General features: G+C 37.2%; 1 protein-coding gene across 3 annotated transcripts in view; it reads right to left on the bottom strand.

Moving 5' to 3' along the window:
• TTC27 (tetratricopeptide repeat domain 27) overlaps positions 1-17652 on the bottom strand; it is a 169502-nt gene that overhangs the window by 116695 nt on the left and 35155 nt on the right. For all 3 annotated transcript variants that reach the window (XM_036119108.2, XM_036119110.2, XM_078056160.1), the window contains exon 9: positions 13493-13559. In XM_036119108.2, coding sequence (XP_035975001.2) covers positions 13493-13559 — 67 coding nt within the window. The remainder of the gene's footprint in view (positions 1-13492; positions 13560-17652) is intronic.

Raw genomic sequence — 17652 nt, 5'->3', positions numbered from 1 at the left:
GCTTGAGCTCCACAAAATCAAAAAACAACAGCAACACAACTACAAAAACAAAAAGTCAAACTCCGGGATTCTGTTAAGGATTGCATGATTATGTAGGTTAATTTGAGAAGACTTGAAATTTTAAAATATTGGGTCCTCCATGAACATAGCAGATGCTCCCATTTATTTAAGTCTTCATTGCTTTCTCTTATAATGTTTTGTAGATTCTAGTATAGAGGTCTTGTAAATCTTAAGATAGATTTATTTCTTAAAATGTCATATCTTTGACCTTTGTAGGTGCTATCTTTTTTTCCCTTTGTAATTTATTTTTAAATTGTGGTAAAATACATATAACATAAAAATTATCATCTTAACCTTTTCTTTTTTTTTAAGTAGGCTCCATGCCCAGCACAGAGCCCAATGCAGGGCTTGAACTCATGACCCTGAGATCAAGACCTGAGCTGAGATCAAGAGTCAGATGCTTAACCAACTGAGCCACCCAGGTGCTCCACTATCTTTTTTTTTTTTTTTTTTTTTAAGAGTTATTCATTTATTTGAGAGAGAGAGAGAAAGAAAGATAGCACATGAGCGGGGCAGGGACAAAGGGAGAGGGAAAATCTTCAAGCAGACTCCCTGCCAAGTGCGGAACGCGACTTGGGGCTCGATCCCAGGACCCTGAGATCATGACCTGAGCAGAAATCCAGAGTCACACTTAACCGACTGAGCCACCCAGGAGCCCCAAGGCAGCCCACCATCTTAACCATTTTTTTAAGTGTACAGTTCAGTTAAGTACATTTACATGGTTGTTCAACTGATCTCCAGGACTCTTTCCACCTTGCACCTGAAATCCTGTACCCATTAGACATCAACTCCCCAATACTCTCCGCCTCTGGCAACCACCCTTCTACCTCTCTTTCTATGCATTTGACTATTCTAAGTACCTCAGGTAAGTGGAATCATACAGTTGTATATGCTATCTTTTCTTAAGTCCATTCATTTTTACTTAGAGTCTGCTAACTCAAGTAATTTGATGAAATACTGCCTCACAGAAGTATGACTGCTGGCTAAAAATCCAGTTTTTTAAAAAAGAAGAAGCTTAAGAAATTTGGTGTGTTCAACTTGCAGCACTTTGAGAATTAGGACAGTGCTAAAGAATGCTGTGTCATGGGGCACCTGGGTGGCTCAGCCGGTTAAGGTGGCACAGGTTATGATCTCTGGGTCCTGGGACAGAGTCCCGCATTGGGCTCCTTGCTCAGCGGGGAGCCTGCTTCTCCCTCTCCCTCTGCCTGCCACTCCCCCTGCTTATGCTCTCTCTCTCTCCCTCTCTGTCAAATAAATAAATAAAATCTTTTAAAAAAAAAAAGAATGCTGTGTCATTTGCAACATACACTTGTATATGAGATGGAATTCTCACCATTTTCACCCTTCAGGGCAAAGGTCAGAAACAACTCAAATATAAGTGATAACATTTGTGCAACTGTCTTAAGAGAAGTTCTCTCATTTCTCAACTCTCATTGACCAGAACCTATGAAAGGTGATTCACTGATCCAGTAAGCTTTTATAAGTGTACAATAATATTACTTATTATTAACATTATTAATATTTATATCATAAATTTATAATATATAAATATTATTACTACGAAAGTTGAAATAAACTCTAGTAATATCTCTTACTTATAGTTACAATGTTTTATAAGTTAAAGAATCAATCCATGCCGGCAAGTGTTGACAGATATTTTGAGAGCAAAAGGAAGACTGCTCTGCACGCCTCAGGAGGAGGCGTATCTCTTTAAGATACGCCACCTGGGCTGGTGCTCAGACTCATACTAAAAAAAGAACTGTAATAATCTAACATCTGAGCAAACTCAGTTAACTGAAATGAAATAGCCAATGAATACCACTGTAACTCACACCAAAAAGTAAATTTTAATATCATGACACATTCACGAAACGTTGCCATCATTCCCAGAAGAGCAGCAAAGAAAATTTTGTAACACCCTCAAAGAAAATCTGGAGTGTTGTTTCTATTAAAAACAAATTTCCTTTTCACTCTTATCACTGCACATTTCCAATAATCTTCTTCCAGAGGTCACTGGGATCCTTTATATGACAGCCAGCCAGTCTGCTCCTTTAAATATGAAGGAAGGGGCTTTCAGATAGCTGCTTTTCCGCATATAAATCAAAGCCAACTCAGACCTCTCTTTGTGAGTCCATAATTGTTTGGCTACGCTCAAGCCAAATCAGATGATGCTTACTCAGGTCAGGCTGACTTTACAATAAAGGAACAAAGAAATACTATAAAAAGCAGAACTACTCCCCCTTCTAATGAACTATTTAAAAAAGCATCCATTGTTAAAATTTGTATCAAATGACAACAAGTTTAAAATTCCCAATTTAGGCTATAAATTATCCCCAGTAGAACTGCAGTCCAAATTCCCAGGCCTTGTCCTGTAGACCATTTAAAATCTGTCAGGAATCTGTTTTCCCCTAAGTCTCACTATTGCCCTAACCAAATCTTCCAACCCAGCTAACCCAATACAATCACACTTCCCCATCTCCTTGCCTTTGCTCTTGCTATCACTCCATCTAAACCCCATCTGTCTTTCAAGGCCTGATTCAAATCCTTCCTTAGTGAACAAAGCCTTCTTTGCTCTGTCCTAAACATTTTCTTCTTTTCTGAGCAGTTAGGGGATTCATTTATCTGTGCTATCCATTTGTAGTTTAAACTGCCTGGTATTGCCAATTACATTTCCCTGAGTTTATCTGATGTGAGCTAAATTAAAAATTCCACGAAGGCAAGTCCTATGCTTTATACCTTTATTTCTTCCACACTATCTAGGAGCAGGCTTGGCAAATCCTGAGATCCAAATCTCCTGTCATTACAACATTTTCAAAGCTCCGTTCTTTGCTCTGTAGATTTTCATATAGAAAGCAGACATCAGAAAGAGATTAAGCTGTTGGTCATTTGTCTGCCTCAAAAAAAAAAAAGGCCTTCTACATTCTGGAGATTCCAGTTCATCCAGTGCATCACCAGATGCACTTTTCACACCGTCATAAGAAACAGACCTATTTAAAACATATAAACTATCTTAAAGCTGAATTTTTCATCCTTGAATACCATGTTAGTTCATAATGTCAAAAAGCCTAAGAGCTTTCTTTAGCTTCAGTGATGGCCAAAAGCAGAAGCACAAAGCCATAGATTGGAACAAGACTTCTTAATATCAACTGTATTACCAACTTAGCTTAAGTCCTGTATATTTCTGTATTTGGGACTTTTCTTTCTTAAGGCTTTTTCCTCTACCTTCCATTAATGTTCTTCATCATCACTGATTCTGCTTCTCACCAGCCTAATGAATGACAGTAAGATACACTTTAAAATTAAAGTGTATGCAATCAGAACTGTTTATTCTTAAAATGGTTTATCAAATAACATTTCAATGATCTTGCTATTGCTCAAAATAGTTTTTAGACTTCATTTTTTTATTTGATATATACAGTGGATTATAAGTAACTAAAGTTTAAGTTATAAAGTATAATATAAACACCTGTGAATCTGGGACTAGTTTTTTTAACTTATTACATTTATAAAACTCATCCATGTTGTTGCTTATAGCTATAGTTCATTTATTTTCACTTCACTGTTGTATAATATTTCATAACTGTGATATAAAATATCACAATTTCTCCTGTGAACAACATTTAGGTTGCTTCCAGTTTCTCTGCCATGATGACAAATACTGCTATTATGAGACATTCATACATATATATCTACTGATGCAGACTCAAGAGTTTCTTAGGTATACTTCTAAGTCTGCATTTTCTGAAACACCTGTTATACACAACTTCTTAGTGCTCTACATCTCTCTGGTGTGGATAAGCATGGATTGCATTTTTTTTATTCTGGTTTTTAATTTCAAATTATTTCTGGGGCACCTGGGTGGCTCAGTCGGTTGAGCGTCTGACTCTTGATTTTGGCTCAGGTCCTGATCTCAGGGTTGTGAGACTGAACCCCCTGTTGGGCTCACACTGGGCATGGGGACTGCTCAAGATTTTCTCTCTCTCCCTCTTTCTCTGCCCTTCCCCACACAGCTCCTGCATATGCGTACGCACACTCTTGCTCTCTCAAAAAAAAAAAAAAAAAAAAAAATTCTAAAAGTTACATTTCCCCTCCCAAATCAAAGAAGTCTAATAACAAAAGTTTTTCAGCTATCTTTTGATTAATACATGCTTTATTTCTTTAAACATCCCATATGTAGCTGGTCTATACTATGAATCAGAAACTGTTGTCTTTGTTGACTCTCAGTCATGGTGGCTTGCCTTCTTTTCTCTCTGTTAATCTTTAATTGTGAGCTCACTGCTCAGTTTTAATTTGGGACTGTTAATGTTTTCCTCCAGAGAAATTGGTTTCTGCTGCCACAGCAAGGCTGCACCATGAATCCAGGATTCCTTCAGGCCTGCTTGAGGGTCTTAGCTTAGTAGAAAGTTCTGAAAGTGCTATTAGGTCAGTTAATTCCATCCCTCACAGCTGCCTCTGATCTCCGATCATGGGATCTCTGGTCTCTGGTCCATGAGTACCCCTTCTTTATGTTAACCTATGTGTTTGGGTTTATTTTGTAATGCCTCCCTGTTTCCTTCACCACTAAAGACCCAATAGGGCAAGCCACAAGTGGGAAACCCAGTAAGAGACACAGGCAGGTTGAGAGAAGTTTAATGGCGGTCTGAACACATCCCAGAGAGCCTGTTTTTATCTTCAACCCCAAATAAGAATGGTTAGCTAGCCATGAAGCAGTGATGGGCTTTGCTCATTTTCTGTATAGCTTTGTGCCAGAGGTTTTTTCCTTTAACTTTTTATTTTCAGATTTATTTTTCTCCTTCAGAAAAATTTCAAGGATAATACAAAGAATTCCTATATAGTCTTCAACCAAGTTAACCGTGCCACACAACCAATAGTTTAATCTCCAGACCTTAGATTCTACTAAAAATGCCATTTACAGACTTAAAATAAAGTCTAATTAACTGTATTTTTATATCCATTAACACAAGAAGTTGCTTGAAATCCTGTATTAATACCTCACTGTATTTTAGAAGATGTCAATTACCTATGCTATTTTTATACACAAGTTTCCTGCCTGGTGAATTCTTAAGGTTTTACATTCATCCTAGCTATCTTTCTGTTTGCTGTTTCTGGTGACTCTCAATCATGAGGGCGTATAATTCAACTCAAGACATCAATGACCTGTGTTAGATGCTAAAGGTCAAAATTACAAGTGGAGCTCTAAACAGTATATCCCTCCACCTGAATTTGGAGTTTCTTTTGAACAGAGGTTTCCAATAATATTGGAAAAACTTGCTTGAGAAAATATTGGAAAAAATAAGCTTGAAAAAACTAGCCTGTTTTGGCCTTAAAAAAAAAAAAAAAAGAAAACATCATACTAAATGTGGATACTGAGCAACATCCTCTTCTTCTGCATCTACATTCTTTCCACTTAACACATCAGGTAAGCTGTGAGTATTTCGTGTTATACTTCTGAAATTGATGACAAGGACTAATCTACACTGAAACCAAAATCTTAATAAACTCATCAATCTTAAATATTCTAGGTCTAAATAACACCTATGCATTTTTCCTTTTAGGTTATTCTTAGTGACTTTATTGAAATATAAGACAGGTACAACAAAATAAACCCATATTTAGTGTAGAGTTTGCTGTTTTCACAAATGTATACACCTATGTAACCACCATGAAAATCAAGATATACAAATTTCCATCAGCCCAAAAAGTTCCCTGGAAATCAACCTGTGATCTATTCTCTGTCATTATGATTTAGTTTTATCTACTTTAGAATTCCAACTAAATGGAGTTAGGCTTCTTTAACTCAAAATTATGTTTTTCAGATTCACCCACACTGTTGAATGTATCAGCACTTCATTTCTTTTTATTGCTCAGTATCATTTCTTCAGCTGGATATCCTGTAGTTTATCACTCACTTGTTGATGAACATTTGGGTTTTTTCCAGTTTTAAGCTATTATGAATTAAACAGGTATGAACATTTGTATATATGTCTTTGTGGAGATATATATTTTCATTTCTCATAGAAAAATACCTAGAGGTAGCACTGATGATTAACTCCATGAGAAAATACCAAACTGTGTTCCAAAGTGGTTGTACCATTTTGCATTACATTACATTTACAGTGGATAAGAGTTCCAACTACCCCTCACAGTATTGTCTTTTAAGTGGTGGAGAGTGGTGTCTTGTAGTTTTAAAATGCATTTTCCCAATGACTACTAGTATTAAGCATTGTTCATATTCTTGTTGGTCATTCACATATCTTTGGTGGAAGATCTGTTCAAATCTTTTCTCCATTTTTAATTGGTTTGTCTTATTATTATTGAGTTGGAAGAGGTCTTTACTTACTCTGAAAAAAAAAGTCCTTTGTGAGATGTATGTACTGTGAATATTGCTCAGTCTGTTCTTGTCTTTTCATTTTCGTAATGATGTCTTTCAAAAAGCAGATTTTAATTTTAATGCAGTCCAATATATCTTTTAATCCAATTTTCCTACTATGGTTCATGCACTTAAGTGTTCTAGCGGAAAATTGCTCATTACCCCAATTATACAACAATTTTACCTTAAGGAAATGTAGGAGATTTAGGTCAATGACTGACTTTTATAAATAAATTCCTTTGTAATTTCTTTATTGATCCACAGACTAAGTAAGTTGTTTAATTATTTGGTTTCCAAATACTTGGAGTTTTTCTATATATCTAATAACTATTTATGTAAAATTTAATTCCACTGTGGAAAGAGATTATATTCCATATGATGTTTTTTTTTATTGAGACTTATTTAATTGGCCCAGTATATGGTCTTGCTGACCATACCATGTGCCCTTGAAAAAACCATGTATTCTGAGTGTATTATTCTATAAATATACAGAATGTAAGAATCCTCATCTGTGACTCTTTCCTTTATGAAATGTTCTTCCTCACATTCCAGCAGCTGTGGTAGCCCCAATCTCTGTCCTCAGAAAGATTGCTGAATTGCTTGCGGAGTTTTAGCTTCCTTGCGTGTAAGACACTGAGATTTAGCCATAGGATAGGAACAAAAAACCACCCAATGTCATTCCCTTCTTCCAAGCAAAAAATAAATAAATAAATAAAAAATCTCCAGAATCTTTCTGCATTTTGTCTATAGTTTGTTATTTTTATCTGCAGAAGGATGGTTCCAATCAGAGCTTACTTGGCCATCACAGAAGCAGAAGTCCTCCAAATAAATTTTAGAATCAGCTTGTTGATTTCTGCAAAGAAAAAAAGCCTACTGGGAATCCAATCGCTATTAATTTATAGCTCAATTTTGGGAGAATTGTCAATTCAACAATGTTGAGTCTTCCAATCTATGAACATTGTAATTTTTCCATTTATTTAGATCTTCTTTAATTTCTCTCATTATATCATTTTTAGTATACAAGTCTTACACTTCAGTTAAATTTATCACTAAATATTTGATATCTTATGCTATTCTAAATAGTTTTTAAATGTCTTTCCCAATTATTCATTGCTAGGAATATATAAACACAACTGATTTTTTTTAAAGATTTTATTTATTTGAGACACGGTGAGAGATTGAGAGAGAGCATGCACGAGAGAGAGCATGAGCAGGGGGAGGGACAGAGGGACAGGGAGAAGCAGACTCCCCGCTGAGCAGGGAGCCCATCACAGGGGGCTCAATCCCAGGACCCCGGGATCATGAACATGCATACATTTGGGAAGCTGAGCTGAAGGCAGACACTTAACCAACTGAGCCACTCAGGTGCCCCACAACTGATTTTTTTTTTTTTAATTGATCTTGTATTCTTCTCAGACCTTGCCTATTACTTCCAGTAGCTTTCACGTCAATTCTTTAGGGTTACCTATGTATACAATTGTGTCATCTATGCATACTGATAGTTTTATATCTTCCTTTCCAATCCACATACCTTTTGCATCTTCTTCATGTCTTACTGCACTAGCTGGGGGATTTCCAATTCAATGGAAAACTGAAGTGCCATTTTCCTGATCTTAAGGAGGAAAGACTTTTTCGTCAATAATGATTTTAATTAGAGATTCTTCAGTGATGTCCTTTACCAGGTTGACATTCCCTTCTATTCCTAGTTTACTAAGATATAATATAATATAATATACATATTTTATATTATAAAGTGAAACTAATATAAAGTTTGTTGAATTTTTTTCAAATGCTTTTCTGCTTCTACCGAGATAATCATTTGGCTTCTTCCTTTTGCTATACTAATAAGATGAACTGCATTGATTGTTTCATATTAATCCAGATTTGCCCTCTTGAGATAAACACTATTTGGTCATGACTTATCATCCTTTTTTGCACTGCTGCTTCATATATTTTGTCCAGTTTTGTAGTTGCTTTACGGTAAAAGTTCAAAGTCAGTACCAGTTACTCCAATGTGGCTAGAAGTAAACCCACAAATAAGTATTAACCTTAAGCCATGGTTAACAGTGAAGAAAGAAGTCTAGCAGTTACCAAAGTAGATGGTGGTAAGAAGAGAGCCTTGATCCCATAATCCTATTATTCATTCTGCCTATTCCTGAAGTAGGATATATACAAGAAACTCAGTTCGACTACAGTCAAAAAATATTTAATAATTCTCTGTTTAATAACAGTTAACCTACAAACTGGTACAAAAAATAAAGCATGCCTATCTCTTACTTCTTTAAAAGTTACCAACTTAAAACCCAGAGATCGCTACAATGTTCATTATCAATACATGCCTATTAAATTAAAATGTACAAGTAACATTTTGAGAGACAAGTACTCAAACCAGAAATAAAATCAAATTCCTGACCTATAACTGCTTAATATAGGATGTATCATCGTGTAATGTTAACACAAACTATCAGAAGTATCACGGCTATCTCGCAAAGTTCTATTGCCTATCCTAGAAAATTAAGAAATGAGTATGCCCTAAAAGAAAAACAGGCAATCATTTTAATCTGTAAAAATGGTTTGCAAACTATTTTTATGTTCATAGATAAGCATTTATTAAACAGCTTTAAAATTAACAGCAGCAACAGAAAATATGTACCATATAATGCACAACCTCGAAAGGTCTTTTTCCTTTTTCCATTTACAGAGACCTCGAGGCTTCAGAGCGGACACTCAGAAGGCAGGCTGCCAGTGTCAGTTCACACTGAGGCAAAACTTGTGCCAATGAAAACTGAAACACCTGTCTGAATTAACTAAATTGTTCCCGTTTTCAACAATGAAAGGAAATTAAAAGCATTACTGAATGTCACTGACTTGGCCCATCTGAAAGGAAATAACGTAGATAACAGCTAATTTTAAATTATCAAGCCGATACAACATAAATGGCTCTCTAAAACAATATGGGTTATTTTTACTATGAGTCATTCAGTTTTCCTGAAATGTGTGGATCAAATATCTCAGGAACAGCAGTACATTATGACAACCTTAAAAAAATAAAGTATTCCTTTTAGGATAAGCTTCTGACACTGCTGAATGAAAACCTTCTCCCAACATATCTCACATATATTTCAACATGCTCCACCAATAGGAAAACACTACTAAAAATGTCTCCAAAAAAGAGATTTTACCATTTTAGTCAACTTTAAGACAGTTCACTAAAACTGAACAAAATTCAGGAATAATTCATTTGTTTATTCAATAAATATTTAACAAATATCCGATAGTAACTACAGTCCCCATCCGTTCAAGTGCTTACAATCCACTGGTAGGAGTATGAAGACTTGTATTATTCTTGCTCTTCTATTAACTAAAGATACTTCCTAGTCTCAGGAGTTGATAGGCCCAGTTCCAGGCCCCCACACCGCTGCCACAGAAGGGAAATGGCCGCCCAGCAGGAAAGAGTGTGCCCTTTCTTTCCTCTCTGCTCCCTTCTCCCCCACGTCTACAGCCAATTTCAAACAGGTCTTCTCCACTTAGGAATTCTTATTCCTTGAAAACAGAATGCTCTCCCGCAAACCAGTAATCAGATGGCCCCGCTCATCCCTGAAGCTATGGGTGCACCAGCTCTACCTACTCAAAGGTACTTTCAGGACATTCTCGAATTTGATCCTCAAAGCAAGTTTTCAGGGCTGAGGAAGGCGTACACCCCCCTTCCCTCATTACACAGATGAAGAAGATAAAACAAGCGGTTATCCTTCACATCACATAGCACTACCTAAAATTTTAAAACTAAGTGGAGCAATGCTGCATCGAGTTATGGGACAGAAATAAATCCTCTCCAGGGTTCAAGCATATTTCATTCATTCTTCTGCATCCATTTATTGAGCAACAGCTATGACTGAAGCATTGAAAGACTATACGGGGCCTTGTAGAAGACCCAGAGAAGAACAGAGCCCAGTCCCTGAAATGGGGAGCTTATAGTCTTGTGGGAGTGATAAGACATAAACATAAATAATTATAATATAAGCCCAAATATGGTCCTTGTTAAAAGAAAGGCACAGAAAGAAGTTCAAGAGTTCAGAAGGGGGACAGCACCTGAAAGTGTTCCCTTTGGCCTCAAATAGTCTTTTGGAGTAATAGATAAAGGATCTTTATATACAGGATATTCAATTATATAGGATATAAATTTCAATGAAATTCTTCATTGAAACCAGGGGCCACTTCTAATTCATCTTATTATCTGCTTCAGTATCATGCACAAAGAAGGAATATCAGGAAGGACTGATAAATGCAAGATGAGTTGACAATGGCTCATCTGGATTTTTCTAGTGTAGTCTGTATGCTTCCTTTGGGATCAACAGAAGAAGGGGGTGGTACAGATCACAAAGTATCCTTGGGGCTCCTAAAAGCCGTCCTCACGTATAAGTTCCATGCTCTACTTCTTATGAACTAAATATCTTCCTGGAATTAAAAAATTCATCTCCTTAGAAGAGTCAGGCCTGGCACTAGGCATCACTGTAATCAAACAGTTTTCCTCCAAAAAGATCAGTCCTCAGGTCAGTTCTGACTTGGATGAGAGTTGGAGGAGGACAGAGAGCAAAAAAAGGATGTACTATAAAGCCCTTGGGGGAAAAGTATGAAACTCAAATTTATGACCTTCATTGCAAGTTAGGAGAGATGAGTTACCCACCCCAGAGGTTACCAGAGTTAACTACTTCAGAAGAACTTCACAGTAGAGAGGAACAAGAAGGCGGGGTGCTGGGGTAGGGGATCAGAAAGGCAAACGAGAGACTAAGAGAATCTTAACTCTAGGAAACAAACTGAGGGTTGCTGGAGGGGAGGTGGGTGGGGGATGGGATAACTGGGTGATGGACATTGGAGAGGGCATTTGAAGTAATGAGCACTGGGTATTGTATGCAACTGATGAATCACTAAATTCTACCTCTGAAACTAATAATACAGTGTATGTTAATTAAATTGAGTTTAAATTTTAAAATTTTTTAAATAAAAATAATTTAAAAAGAAAGAAACAGGGAAAAAAAGGAAAAGTTTTTTAAAAAGGAAGAAATATATCCCCACCAACTGGAAATGCTAAAAAAAAATTGAACTGCTTGAATATAGAGTATTTTAGTGTCTTTTTAAGATAACTATGGATAATACATATACCTTGATAAACTGCTAAGACCAGTCCTAAGAAGATGTTATTACTGACCTCCTCCCCATAAGAGGCCAGCAGGATCACTTCCTAGCACATGTTAACATTCTGTTTACCCCAGTCATCAGAAGAAAGCCAAGTGTCCTGGTCACATTCATCATCTAGACACTTGTCCCCATCCAGCTCTGTACTTCCCTACAGTAACTCAAAGTCACCACCATTCCAGATCCTCCACATCCTTCCCACTGAGATCCTCCCCACCACCTTGTCTAAAACAGCCCTCCTCATGCCATTTGTATTCCCTTACCCGGCTCTGTATGTCCCCAGAGCACATCTGTTAGCTACATTATTTCTCTCTTGGTATACTGTGTATTGTCCCCACAAGAATGTAAACCGAGGGCGCCTGGGTGGCTCAGTCGTTAAGCGTCTGCCTTCGGCTCAGGTCATGATCCCAGGGTCCTGGGATCGAGTCCCACATCAGGCTCCCTGCTCGGCAGGAAGCCTGCTTCTCCCTCTCCCTCTCCCACTCCCCCTGCTTGTGTTCCTGCTCTCGCTATCTTTCTCTGTCAAATAAATAAATAAAATCTTTAAAAAAAAAAAAGAATGTAAATCGATGTAAACGCCAAGAGGGAAAAGACTTTGTTGACACTGTATCCCCTACGACCAGCACAATGCTTGACACATATTCAGTATTCAATAGAGATTAGCTGAATAAATAGGAAATACAGAATAATTTTTTAAATTAATCTTTTAAAAAAATGTTTAACACTTGTCAAATTCCTTATAGCTTACGTAATGAATAAACAGGGATATTTCCACATAGTTACCTAAACACAGATATGCTATCATCATAAACACCAAAGATTTCTAAGATACTCAAGTGAGAAAATAAAGTAGGCACCCAGAGGACTCAAGGGATTAACATCCAACCGGCTCCAAAACCGTAGGCAGGAAACAGTAACTTGCAAAATTTATATTACAATACAAAGTAAGCTAGCTTTTCTACAGATAAAAGTACTTCATTTTTGCCTTATCTGAAAAATAACAAAGAAAGAAAACATGAGAATTCTCTCTTGATTTTAACTATAATAAAGATGCCTTTGAAAAAATTATCTTAAGCAACTTGTGCTCATCAAAGATGTGCGTTATCTTTTCATCCATAAAGCCAAGAAGATACTGACTGACCCTTGGGTCTGTGACTTTTCTGTTCATCCTCACACATCTATTACTCGATCTTTCCTTTTCACTGCCATTCTTCTCCGATTGTGGTCTTTATCAACTTAATTTTCTTACAGCCCATTTCCTCCTTAATTCCCTGTAATGAGGTGACTACACAATACTCCACTGAAACTGTCCTAGAAATAAGCAGGGCACTCCTGATTAACAGCACCCACAGCCTTTCTCCCCTCGGCTCTACAGTGCTGAATGCTGACAAGCACCTCATGCTCTCAACACTGCCTCCTTCCTCGGCCTCGATAACCCACACCCTCCTGCTTCTGGTCCTCGCTCTCCGATGTCCTCTTTCTCGTCCCATCCCTGTGGGCATCACCCTCAGTTTTAGACAAGAGAGGTGCATACTATAGTGGCTTTGGAGTGAGGAGTCAGACTCTTGCTCTGTCATTTCATTTATTCATTGAACATTTATGGAGCACCTATTAGGTGCGCTCCATTAGACACTGAACAAGAACTATTTGGCCACTGCCCTCAAATCCAAGCAAGTACAAAGAAAAAGGCTTATGTTTACATCAACAGCAAGATATATGCAGTTTGGAAACTAAAATGGCGAGGTATTCTTCTCCTTAATTTCCTTAAGTGGCAGTGTTTCAACATGAGCAATCTGAGCCAAGAATATATCAGAAGCAAAAGAACGCACAAGGAAAAACATGCAACGGAAAGGATGAGACATGACTCACCGACGTAAATGTCAGAAGCTCCTCTTCAGTCAACTTATGCACTGGGTTATTCTTTTGGAAATTTGTGCTTTAAATTACAAAAAAAAGTAAATTAATTCTAAAACACATGTTGTTAACTAATGAAATAAAATTTTTAAAAAGGCAACATAAACTTTATATATAAAGCATGTATTTTAATATTACTGCATTATATACCAATAGAGATACAAGTTTTCCAAAGATAAGTATGAAAATTAATAATGTAATAAGTAAGTAAGTAATAAAATCCACAAATGGGGCGCCTGGGTGGAGCATTCAGTTAAGTGTCCAACTCTTGGTTTCAGCTCAGGTCGTGATCTCGGGGTCGTGAGATCGAGTCCCACACCAGGCTCCGCACTCAATGCAGAGTCTGCTTGGGTTTTTCTCTCCCTCTCCCTCTGCCCCCCCCCAAATAAATAAATAAGATATTTTTTTAAAATGCTGACAAAATGTGGTTGGTACTAAATGTCAACATAATTAATTTTACTAGGAGAAAGAAATCCAATCTGTGCCCCTTCACAAAGAAAATGAAAAGAATTAACATGGCACCAGCTCCTATTTATCAAACTCATGCTAAAAAAATAAAATATTACTGTGACCATTAGGCAAAAATTAAGAGGTTGTCAAAGAGGGAGAACAATGGGAATTCTTAGATCCTGCTGATCCAAGTATAATTTGATAGGACAATTTTGTTAAACAATTTAGCACTATCTTATAACATGAACCTTCATATATCCTTAGCTCAATAATTCCATAGAGCCCAGAGAAATTCTTGAACAGGTGTACCAGGAATCTATACACAAATATCCATAGTTATAGTGTGTATAACAGGAAAAAATCTTGAAATAATCCAGATGTCCAAAAGGAGAGTGATAAAATGAGAAATATTCACCCAATGGAATGCTATAATCCAAAGTAAATGGTAGCTACATATAAAACATGAATGAACCATAAAAACATAATAATGAGAGGAAAAAAACAATCACAGAAGACTACATAATAGTAAGATACCACTTTTATAAAGCTCAGGAAAAAAACCAAATAAAACAATTGACTTAGAAGTACAAAAACATGTAAGTAAATATATTTTTTGAAAAGGCAAGAAAATGACAAATAGAAAATTCAGGATAGTGGTTACCCTTTTTTTTAATTCAAGTATAATTAACATACAGTGTTATGTAAGTTTCAGGTACACAATATAATGACTCAACAATTCTTTATATTTCTCAGTGCTCGAGATAAGTCTACTCTTAATCCCCTTTATTATTTCTACCTGTCTCCCCCACCCCCACCCCTCTGGCAACCATCAGTTTGTTCTCTGTATTTAAGAGTCTGGTTTTTTGTCTCTTTTTTCCTAGCCCCACTGTTTCACCAATCTATCATCTATAAGAATTCACCTTCTCTGTGTTTCCTTTCTAAACTAACCCAGCCTACTACAATGTCCAAGTCACCTCTCCATAGGGATAATGGCCATGGGGATTATACAGAGATCAGGCAGTATTACAAAATCACTGTTTACAACCCCCACAATAACTCAGTTGATGTAAATCATCAATTCACTAATGTTCTTATCCGTTTATAAACACTGCATCAGATGCCCAAGATTCAGACAATAATGAAGTAGTTTCTACCAAACAGGGAAGATTTAAATTGCCTATAAAATCCACTCAGCACTTCTAACTGTTCCATATATTAAGATTCCACCAATACTGTATTTGGAGGAAAAACCGGTATTTGAAAACAGCAGTTTTCTGTTTTGTTTTTTAGTCCTCTCTCAACTGTGAAGTCTAACTCATTTTACCTAAAGCTCAACTGACAGAATCCCTGGGCATATGTATATTTTGTTTAACTTTGCTCTGTAATTCTGAGCAAGTCATTCAGCCATTTGAACCCTGATTTCCTATCTGAAAAATGGAGAAAGTAACCTCTAGGGTTGCTAGAACATTAATGAGGGGTAATGTGGAAAGTGCACAGTGCAATTCCTAGCATGTGGAACTGCTCACAAATGGTTGCTATTTAAATTATTTACATACTAGTAGCTGGCCGGTTAGCTCAGTTGATTAGAGCGTGGTGCTAATAAATTATTTACATACTAAGAATTATTATGAATTGGACAATTTTTCATTAGTAAGCATAAAATCTGTCACTAGAATCAAATCATGTGATAGAACAAGAGATCTGGGCTTAGAAATAGCTACCGGGGTACCTGGGTGGCTCAGTCAGTTGAACATCTGCCTTCAACTCAGGTCATAATCTCGGGGTCCTCAGATCGAGCTCCACATCGGGCTCCCCACTCAGTGGGGAGTCTGCTTCTCCCTCTCCCTGGCCCTTCCCTCTGCTCATGCTTTCTCTCTTGCTCTCAAACAAATAAATAAAATCTTTTTAAAAAAAAAGAAACAGAGCTCTATCTGTATGTGTGATCCCTTATACCCAAACAAGAGGACTAGAGGACTGCATTCAACTTTTATGTAAAGGAAATGTGAAAAAGGGGTATAATGCTATGAGGGGGAGACAAAAGGGTAAGGTCTACTGAGTTAAGAGACAATTTTGTTTTGTTTCGTTTTGTTTTACAAATTACCCATTACTAACTTGACTGTTCTAAATATTGGAACTTTGTGAAATACTCCATTTTGAACATTACTAAGTCTCTAGATGAGAAATGAGATATTTATGTAGTCCAAAAGTACCTTCCCACAAAATAGTACTTACAAGGGTGAAAAAGAAAAACTTTACGATGAAGAAGCCTGGCAAACACGGCTTCAATCATGTGATTAAAGTTAACATCAGCAGTAGTGGGACAAATCAAAACTGTGTTCCACTGCTAGGATGCAATAAGAACCATAAAACATGGGGTGCCTGGGTGGCTCAGTCAGTTAAGCATCTGCCTTCAGCTCAGGTCATGATCCCAGGGTCCTGGGATCAAGCCCCGCATCGGGCTCCCTGCTCAATGGGGAGCCTGCTTCTCTCCCTCCCTCTGCAGCTCCCCCTGCTTGTGCGTGCTCTCTGTCAATAAATAAATAAAATCAATAAAAAAAAAAAGAACCACAGAACTTCCCTTCTCTGATATCCATTCTAATGATGCATAATGTGAATCTAATCGTAATTTTTTTTATTTTTTTTTTATTTTTTTTTTTTTTTTTAAAGATTTTATTTATTTATTTGACAGAGAGAGACACAGCCAGAGAGGGAACACAAGCAGGGGGAGTGGGAGAGGGAGAAGCAGGCTTCCTGCCTAGCAGGGAGCCCGATGTGGGGCTCGATCCCAGGACCCTGGCATCATGACCTGAGCCGAAGGCAGCCGCTTAACCGACTGAGCCACCCAGGCGCCCCAATCGTAATTTTTTTTTTTTAAATAAGTCAAATTCAAGAGGCAAAGTCTACAAAGTAACTGGCTTATAAATTTCAGAAATGTCAAGACCATGAAAGTCAAGCAACAATGAGGAACTATTCCAAGACTGACAGTAACTGGAGAGACAATGACAACGAAAAGAAACACATATATTCTACCGTGGGCCCTGTGCTACAAAGGAGATTACTGGGACAACTGGAAACCTTGAATGGGATCTGAGTATTAAATGACAGGAGAGTATGAATGTTAACTTCCTCATTTTGATAGCTGTATTGTGGCTATGTACAAAAAATTCCCTAGTTTGTTGGAAGCACACACTAAAGTATTCAGGGATGATACAGTATCATGTTAGAAAATTATTCTCAAAAGTTCTCTGCAATGTCTTACCCTTGCAACTTTTTTCCAATTTTGAAATCACTTTAAAATTGAAAAAAATAAAAATAAAAGGAAAAACTGTTTCCAACACACATAAGGTTCGACAGTATTAAGAAATAATTGTATCCTCGGGCGCCTGGGTGGCTCAGGTTGTTAAGCGACTGCCTGTGGCTCAGGTCATGATCCCCAGGTCCTGGGATTGAGCCCCACATCGGGCTCCCTGCTCAGCAGGGCATCTGCTTCTCCCTCTCCCACTCCCCCTGCCTCTCCCCGCTGCTTGTGCTCTCTCTCTTAAATGAATAAATAAAATCTTAAAAAATAATAATAATAATAATTCTATCCTTTGGAATGTAAATATCCTCAAAGGTCAAAATGATCATTCTCAACTCTCCTAAATATTTTATTAAAAGTTTATTCC

This window comes from Halichoerus grypus, chromosome 10 (assembly GCF_964656455.1).
Source record: "Halichoerus grypus chromosome 10, mHalGry1.hap1.1, whole genome shotgun sequence".
In the NCBI taxonomy this organism is placed as follows: Eukaryota; Metazoa; Chordata; class Mammalia; order Carnivora; family Phocidae; genus Halichoerus; species Halichoerus grypus.
This window is presented reverse-complemented; position numbering and strand designations above follow the sequence as displayed.